At 39.9% G+C, this 8,573-nt stretch overlaps 2 protein-coding genes across 2 annotated transcripts; both read right to left on the bottom strand.

Moving 5' to 3' along the window:
- Positions 1-2,202: 2,202 nt before the first annotated feature.
- On the bottom strand, positions 2,203-3,342 carry LOC115972184. Its single transcript, XM_031092374.1, has 3 exons — positions 3,112-3,342; positions 2,761-2,886; positions 2,203-2,541 (listed from the first exon to the last, which is right to left on the bottom strand). The coding sequence occupies exons 1-3, from the start codon at positions 3,340-3,342 to the stop codon at positions 2,203-2,205; spliced, it is 696 nt and encodes a 231-aa protein (XP_030948234.1).
- Positions 3,343-4,533: 1,191 nt separating this feature from the next.
- On the bottom strand, positions 4,534-5,562 carry LOC115972177. The gene is made up of 2 exons (XM_031092361.1): positions 5,062-5,562; positions 4,534-4,770 (listed from the first exon to the last, which is right to left on the bottom strand). The coding sequence occupies exons 1-2, from the start codon at positions 5,560-5,562 to the stop codon at positions 4,534-4,536; spliced, it is 738 nt and encodes a 245-aa protein (XP_030948221.1).
- Positions 5,563-8,573: the final 3,011 nt, after the last annotated feature.

Genomic DNA, 8,573 nt, shown 5'->3' with positions numbered 1-8,573 from the left:
AAAACTGGAAACAACTATGTATCAGTAACAAAGAGATTTACCCTATGCTTGCACTGGGAAATGACTCAACACTTGTATAAATAATCAAGGTCCTTAACTTACTCAAAGCCATCAATCCGAGGAGTTGTGCATAATCCTGGATCTGTTTTGACACTTAGTGAGGGACAAATAAGTACTCCAATGTTAACATTTAGCAATATACCATCAAGTATTGATTTCCCTTAAGTATGTGGTCTGTGGGGTCAGATATTGAATGTTAATTTCACCTAAGTATGCGGCCCGAGAGACCTGACATAACTTAGAGTCTGTTTAACACTTATAAAGATGCCATTGAGTGTTAATTTCACCTAAGTATGTGGTCCGAGAGACCTAACATAATTTAGGATCTGTTTAACACTTATAAATATGCCATTGAGTGTTAATTTCAACTAAGTATGTGGTCTGAGAGACCTAACATAACTTAGGATCTGTTTAACACTTATAAAGATATCACTGAGTGTTAATTTCACCAAAGCATCTGGTCCGAGGACTCAGGTATGACTAAGGTTTTGTTTAAACGCTCAGATAGATGTCATAATGTGTTAATTTCGCCAAAGCATTTGGTCTGAGGACCCAGGCATGTCTAGGGTTCTGTTTAAACACTTTATAAAAGAATGAATAAAGGAAAGTATAATGCTTTCATACAACAAATGAACATATTAACAAAGGAAACTTTCATTAATAATAATACATTTTCAGGTTGTTTACATTCCAAGGGCGCGATATTACATGCTTATCTAAGTCTTCTAGGAAATATGCTTCTATACCAGCCACGTTGGGTTCTTCACAATTGAGTTCTAGCTTTCCCCACGTTGGGTTCTTCACAGTACCCAGAACTTTTCTCAATACCAAGTCACCAGGCACTAATGGCCTCAGCTTTACCTTGGCATTATAACCTTGCTTGAGCTTGTGTTGGTAGTATGCCAATTGAACCATTGCACTTTCTCTTCTTTCTTCAATAAAGTCTAAACTCTTTTCTAGTAACTCATTGTTGCTGCTCGGATTAAATGAGCTGGTCTTTAGCGTTGGGAAGCCAGTTTTTAAAGAAATAATGGTCTCGGCCCCATAAGTCATTCAAAAGAAAGTCTTCCCTGTTGACCTGCGAGGTGTGGTTCAATATGTCCACAGGACATGTGGCAGCTCTTCCACCCATTTTCCCTTCGCATCATCCAACCTCTTCTTGAGTCCATTCACTATGACCTTGTTAACAGCCTCGACTTGTCCATTCCCTTGGGGATAAACTGATGTAGAATATCTGTTCATAATTCCCAAATCACAGAAGTATCTTCTAAAAGATTTGCTATCAAACTGAAGGCCATTGTCCGAGATGAGGATGCGAGGGATCCCTAACCAAGTAACAATATTTTTCCAGACAAATTTCTTGGCGTCCAAGTTTCTGATGTTCACCAAGGGCTCAGCTTCAACCCATTTAGTAAAGTAGTCTTTGCCGACCAGCAAACACCTTTTGTTCCCTGCAACCTTGGGGAATGGACCAATGATATCTAAGCCCCATTGAGCAAATGGCCAAGGGTTGGATAGGAGGTTAAGAATTCCTCCTGGTTGATGTATATTTGGTGCAAATCTTTGGCATTGATCACATTTCCTCACATAGTCTTGCAATTCTTTTTGCATATTCGGTCACCAATAGCCTTGAGTGATGGCTCTATGAGATAAAGATCTGCCTCCTGTATGGCTTCTACAAATCCCTTCATGTAATTCCTCAAGGAGCAACTCTGATGCCTCAGGGTGAATGGAGAGTAGATATGGCCCAAAAAAAGAGCGCTTGTATAGTTTTTGGTCTTCAGATAGCCAAAAATGAGGCGTCTTTCTCTGTATTTTGTCAGCTTCTGTTTTATCCTTCAGTAAGATGTCCTCTTTCAGAAATAGTACTATAGGATCCATCCAACTCGGCCCTACTCTGACTTGGTGAACATGAACCACCCTTCCCTTTACCTTTATGGGTTTGCACAAGTCTTTTATAAGGATAACCCAAGGTAGGTTCTGTGCCGAAGAGGTTGCAAGCGTGGCTAGAAAATCGACATGTGTGTTTCCACTTCTAGGGACGTGTAGTAGGCTGAAGGATTCAAATCCTTATTACAAATGCCTAACTTGACTTAAATAACCTTGCATCCTCTCATCTCTTGCTTCTAGTTCGCCCTTCACCTAGCCGACAACTAGTCTTGAGTCCAAGAACATTTTTACTAACTTTCCTCCCATTCTTTGAACCATGGACATTCCCTCCAGCAAAGCTTTATATTCAACCTCATTATTTGTAGCCGAAAAGCCTAATCTTAATGATTTCTTAATGGTAAGCTTCTCAGGTGAGATCAAAATTAGCCCCACTCCAAAGCCCATTTGATTTGCCACACCATCAACGTATACCTTCCAGAATAAAGGTTCTTGCAGGGAGATTGCGCCAACCGATTTTCCATCCATGTGTTGTGCTTCTATTACTTCTTCCAGTGAGGGTTCAGCGAACTCGACCACCAGGTCCGTGAGGACCTAGCCGTTGACAGAAGTACAAGGCATGTATTTGATATCAAAAGCTCCTAGGACCGTGCCCCATTTAGCAATCCTCCCTATGTGATTAGCACTTCGAAGTATAGTTCTAAATGGAAGCTGAGTCAAGATGACAATTATATGTGCTTGAAAGTAATGGGGGAGTTTTCGTGTGCCATGCACCACTGCCAAGATGGCCTTCTCCAGTGGTAAATAACGAACCTCGGCCTCAAGCAGTGATTTGCTCACATAATAAACTGGCCGTTGTACACCACTGTCAACTCGTATCAACACCAAACTTATAGCATGAGGGGCCATAACGATATAAGTGAACAGGACTCCGTCTACCTGAGGATTGGACATAATAGGTAGCCGAGATAGATATTCTTTAAGTTGCTGAAAGGTCAAAGCACACTCCTTGGTCCAATCGAATCCCTTCCATTTATTCATCAATAGGAAGAAGGGTTTGCATCTGTCTGCTGACTAAGAGATAAACCGATTCAAAGTAGTAGTCATTTCGGTTAGCTTCTAAACTTCTTTGGGATTCTGAGGTGGTTGTAGACTTTTTATTGCCTTAATCTGATCGAGATTGACCTCGATTCCCTGGTGAGTCACCATATAGCCTAGAAACTTGCCTGATCCCACACCAAAAGAGCACTTGGAAGCGTTAAGGCGTAGCTTATGCTTCCTCAGAATTTCAAAAATGTTTCCGAGATCTCTCACATGCTCAGGCACCACCATGCTCTTCACCACCATGTCATCTATATAGATCTCAATATTCTTGCCCAACTGGGGTTTAAACATTTTAGTCATCATCCTTTGATAGGTGGATCCCGCATTTTTCAAGCCAAATAGCATCACCTTTTAATGGTAATTTTTAGTAGGAGTGACAAAAGTTGTCTTCTCTTGATCGTCTAGAGCTAGTGGTATTTGATGGTATCCTTGAAAGTCATCTAAAAAGCTCATCCGATGATGGCCTACAGTCACATCTACCAGTTGTTCTATTTGAGGAATAGGAAAGGGATCTTTTGGGCAAGCCTTATTTAAATCCGTGAAATCCACACATACTCATCATTTCCCATTCTTTTTCTTCACTACCCCATTAATGGCCAGCCATTCAGGGTAGAAAACTTCCTTAATAGCCCCTGCCTGTTTAAGCTTTGTTACCTCATCTTTAACAGCATCAGAATGATCTCTGGATGAGTGCTGAGGAGGTTGTTTTTTGGGAATAACAGATGGATTAACATTCAAATGGTGGCAAATGAAGTTTGGGTCCACCCCCGGGGTTTTATAAGCACTTCACGCGAATACATCCACATTTTTTTTAAGGAACTCAATTAGCTCTTCCCTCTCTTAGGGAGGTAGCTGGGAGTCGACCTGAAAGAACTTCTTTGGATCATCGTCGACAATAACCTTTTCTAAATCTTCGCACTTTGCTTCATCGGTTGATCCATTATCAGGCAATACCGGAGTTTTTGATTGCTATAAGCCCCTTTCACCAGAGGCCAAGGGCTCAGCTTCGGGCCGATGTAAGATGGCAGCCACCATGCACTACCTAGCCATGGACTGATTCCCCACATTCTCTTTAACCTGGCCCTCCGACAGATATTTCACATTCTGGTGCAGGGTAGAAAAGACGGCTCCTAAGGTATGAAGCCAAGGTCTAGTCATAATAGCTGTGTAGGGTGAGTAAGCGTCCACCACAATGAAATCCACTTCCACCATGTCCGAACCGGTCTGTATGAGCAGTTTAATCTGACCTCTTGGAGTAACAGTCTTCCCTTCGAAACTTACTAGAGGGGAATCATACGCCGTTAGGTCCTCAAGTTTCAAAATCAGTCCCTTGTACAGGTCAGGATACATTATCTCGACAACACTACCCTGATCTACTAACACTCTCTTCACATCATATCCCCCTATCCTGAGTGTGACCACCAGAGCATTGTCATGGGGTTGGATGGTTCCGATCTTATCTTCGTTAGAGAAGCCCAAAACCTATGGGGCTTCTTTCCTGGCTCTTTTTGGCTCTAAACTGTTATCCTCGGTAGATAGCCGAGCCATAGACATCACTCTAGAGGGATGAAAATCGGTCCTACCAGGAGCAACAAAGATGACATTAATCATTCCTAGAGGAGGTCTTGAAGAAGCATCCCTCCGGGGATCCAAACCTGTCTGCTCCGCTTGGCCACTGGAATGGTGCAGCAGATGCTTCAACTTCCCTTCCCGAACCAGCTAGTCCAGATGGTCCCACAAATTCCTGCAGTCTTCTGTAGTGTGCCCCTGGTCTTAATGGTATTGGCAATAAAGGCTCTGGTTGCGCCTCGTGGGGTTTCTAGCCATCTTGTTCGGTCATTTGAAGAATGGCCCATTCTTAATCTTCTCTAGAACCTAATGCATCGGTTCTCAAAATACCACATTAATTGCCTGGGTGTTGGCAGACCCTGACTGTCCAGCGAAATCTCTCCGAGGTCGGTTATTATTAAATCAGTTCGACTTGAAATCTCTCCTCTCCTGAAAGATAACCTTTGCTTTACCTTTCCTTTGCTGTTGGTCTTCCTCCACCCTTTTGTATTTATCAATCCGGTCCATGAGTTGGATCACACTAGTAACAGGTTTGCCAGTCAGAGACTTCCTTAAATCGTGCTCGGCCGGGAGGCCGACCTTAAAAGTGCTGATGGCCACGTCATTAAAGTCACCATCTATCTCATTATACATCTCCCAGTATCTGTCCGAGTACATTTTCAGGGTCTCCCTTTCTTGCATGGACAAGGACAGTAGCGAATCCAAGGGTTGAGGTACCCTACTACACATGATAAAACGAGAACCAAAGGCCTGGGTGAGTTCCTTAAAGGATTCTATGGAATTGGCTCTCAGACCATCGAACCATCTTATCGCCACAGGTCCCAAATTGAAGGGAAATACTTTGCACATCAAGACCTTGTTCTTAGAGTGGACATCCATCCTCTGGTTGAAACGGTTCACATGTTCTACAGTGTCCGTTCGACCATTGTAAATGGAGAACATGTGCTAATGGAACCACCGAGGAAGTTTTGCCCTTTCTATCCTGCACGTGAAAGGTGATTTGGAGATTTGATTCAACGCTTTGCTCATAGCGTTGTTTCCCAAGCCTTTACAAGGCGGGCTCTTGTATTTTTGCTTGTGGTGGTGCTCTTCATGGTAGGAGAAAGACTCGTTTGGTGGAGTTCTTGACCTTTGCCAATAACTAGCATCCTCTTCATCATTGGAGGAGACGTCAGAACTGGAAGGGGTTCGTTTCTGTTGTGCATGGCGCAACTTCTTCTTCAAATCTTGAATCTCCCTTTGCATGGCTCTTTCTTCTGTTCTTGAGAGACATGACTCCCAACTCGAGAATGACTTTTATTAGCATGCGTGGTGTGTGCGCTACCTTCTCGATCTCACTTGCGTTCAAGGTTAAGGAAATCATCCTGTCGCCTAGAACCCATGGATTCTTCTCGATGAGGACTTGATCCTACCATATTTAGATGTCGTACTCACTGTCACACCAGTTCTTCCCACAGACAGTGCCAATTGTAGGGACCTGATTTACGGTCCAAGCCTAGATGTATGGGATCTTAGCCCAATAAGCTCAATACAATAAATTTGTAGAGAGTGGGTCAAAGAACTAAGCCCCAGTGAGTTGGACAATGGCTAGTACTGAATTAAATGACGATCAAACACAAATAAAAGGTTTTGATATCAATAAACTTTTAGTCCGAGGAGTTCACCTTGTATAAATTGATCACAATTGGATATAAAGACAATTTAGATTACTACAATGTTCTCTCTTTATTTTTCCGATCCTTTTCTCATGGAGGATCTCTCACATTATATAGCTCCCTTAAGATCATCTTGATCCTACACTTGTTGATCATCTGAGCCCTTACTTGAGTACCTGTCCCATCAGACACTCTCTTTGGCTTTCTGTGAGTTGTGATAGCCAAGGCAGCACTGTTTAGAGGTCTTCTCCACATAAATGCGGCCAGAAAAGTAGCTGCAGCGCATTTAATGTGGTGGTAGTAGCTTTTCCTTAGATATTTTTGGGTTTCCTTCCTTTTCGCATGTTCATGAGGCATATCCCTATCATTGGAGCTTTCTGGAAGGTCATTCTAATTGCTGGAATAGATATTTGAGCTGCATTCATCATATCCAAGGAGGAGTTCCTCCTTGGATCACCTTCCATTTCGTTTCTTACTTATGAGACTTTAAATTGGAACCCTTAATAACTATTTGTTCCTCCTCGAACCTTTCAATGTCCTCGGACAAAGCCCAAGGACCAATATATGATCTTGAGCCTTTATCCCTACATCTATATTTAGGCTTTAATTAATTATTAAATTAATTATGATGTCATCACGGTTCGATCCCGGTTCGACCTCGGTTCGACCTCAAAAACCTTGAACCTCTCCCTTTTACGGTTCAATGAACGGTCCGGGTCTGAAAACCTTGCTAAAAAGACCAAAGAAAAAAATTGAAGTGGCAAAAATTGTGAGAAGCCCTCAAAAACGGTTCAAACAACCTTTAAGCAAGACTAACATGCTTCATTTAGATGGGGAAAATCATAGAGTTTTACGAAACCATGTATTATGACTTGAATCCATAGTTAACCCTATTTAGATATGAACAATTGAAACAATATTACAAGCTATTAATTAGTTGTAGTTCTGTTAGATATGCGGAAAAGATTTATTATAAGCTCCCCTCCATTTGAATTCTCCAATTCCTTCCAATTTTTATTAAACGTAAGACATATGACATTTAAAAACCAAATAAATGACATGTGTCACACATCTAGCTAAAAATTGGAGGGAATTTGAGGGAATCCTTAAGAATACTCCTCTTTTTTTTTTTTTTTGAGATAATATAGACAAAAAATACAGGGGATGGAGAATGAGGAAGTGTGAAGAATACCCCACGTTTGAATCACACTTTTCTACTTATTATAACAGTTTAATTATAAAATAGTTTTTTCAAAAAATATATATTATAAAATAGGTGTGCATATTTAGAATCTCTTTATTATGTAGATATTAAAATATCTTGTTATATTGTATATTTTTATTCATTTTTCAATTATTATAATATAATCTATATATATATATAAAACCGAAGCCTCTGCTGGCACCACAATTTTCCACGTCAGTACAATATTTAAAAAATAAAAATAAAAACAATATTTAAAAAATAAAAAATAAAAATAAAAACATTATAACACCTCAAAACCCTACCAACCTTACCCCTCTCTCAAGTTGCCTCTGCTGGCACCACAATTTACCACGTCAGCACAATATTTAAGAAATAAAAAATAAAAATAAAAACATTATAACATCTCAAAACCCTAGCAACCTTACCCCTCTCTCAAGTTAAGAAATATAAAGCCACAGTTTCTGCAAACTCTCTCTCTCCAAACGTAAAAATTCAACCCCTTTAATTTCTCTTTATATTTTTTAGGCTTATATAGAGTAATAGTGAGTTATGCTGATTTTGTTTTTTGTGTGTGTGTGTGTATAGATGGTCATAATACTCCGGTATTCCAAGAGAAGTTTGTGTTTTCGTTAATTGAAGGCTTTAGAGAGATAAGTGTTGCAATTTGGAACAGCAATACAAAAGACGATTTCATTGGCAGCGGAAAGTAATTACTTTGTCTCATATATATATATATATATATATATATATATATATATATATATATATATATATTTTTGAATTGATTTTGTGTGCTTTTTAGACCCTTTTGGATCAATTTTGTTAATTGGGTGTTTTTTTTTTTTTGATAGGGTCCAATTGGGAAAGATTCTTTCAAAGGGTTACGACGATCGCACTTGGTGTCTGTATACTAATAGTGGGGGGTAAATGCTATAAATTACTAACCCTTTTAATTGTATAATCTGTTTCTAAAATTATCTATAATATTTTTTCCTCCAAAAATTTTATCTCTTTAATTTTAGTATATTGTGTTTCTTAAGCTATAGACAGATTTTCTTTATTTCTTATTTTTAATAATAAATCATTTTATT

Source organism: Quercus lobata, chromosome 2, assembly GCF_001633185.2.
Source record: "Quercus lobata isolate SW786 chromosome 2, ValleyOak3.0 Primary Assembly, whole genome shotgun sequence".
In the NCBI taxonomy this organism is placed as follows: domain Eukaryota; kingdom Viridiplantae; phylum Streptophyta; class Magnoliopsida; order Fagales; family Fagaceae; genus Quercus; species Quercus lobata.
This window is presented reverse-complemented; position numbering and strand designations above follow the sequence as displayed.

Coding starts and splice junctions, on each gene's coding strand:
- LOC115972177 (XM_031092361.1), bottom strand. CDS start 5,562: ATGTTCTCCATTTACAATGGTCGAACGGACACTGTAGAACATGTGAAC. Junction 4,771..5,061: donor AAAGGAAAGGTAAAGCAAAG/GTTATCTTTCAG, acceptor CATCTGGACTAG/CTGGTTCGGGAAGGGAAGTT.
- LOC115972184 (XM_031092374.1), bottom strand. CDS start 3,342: ATGTTTAAACCCCAGTTGGGCAAGAATATTGAGATCTATATAGATGAC. Junction 2,887..3,111: donor TCAATCTCGATCAGATTAAG/GCAATAAAAAGT, acceptor TCCAATCCTCAG/GTAGACGGAGTCCTGTTCAC. Junction 2,542..2,760: donor AATCACTGCTTGAGGCCGAG/GTTCGTTATTTA, acceptor GTCAACGGCTAG/GTCCTCACGGACCTGGTGGT.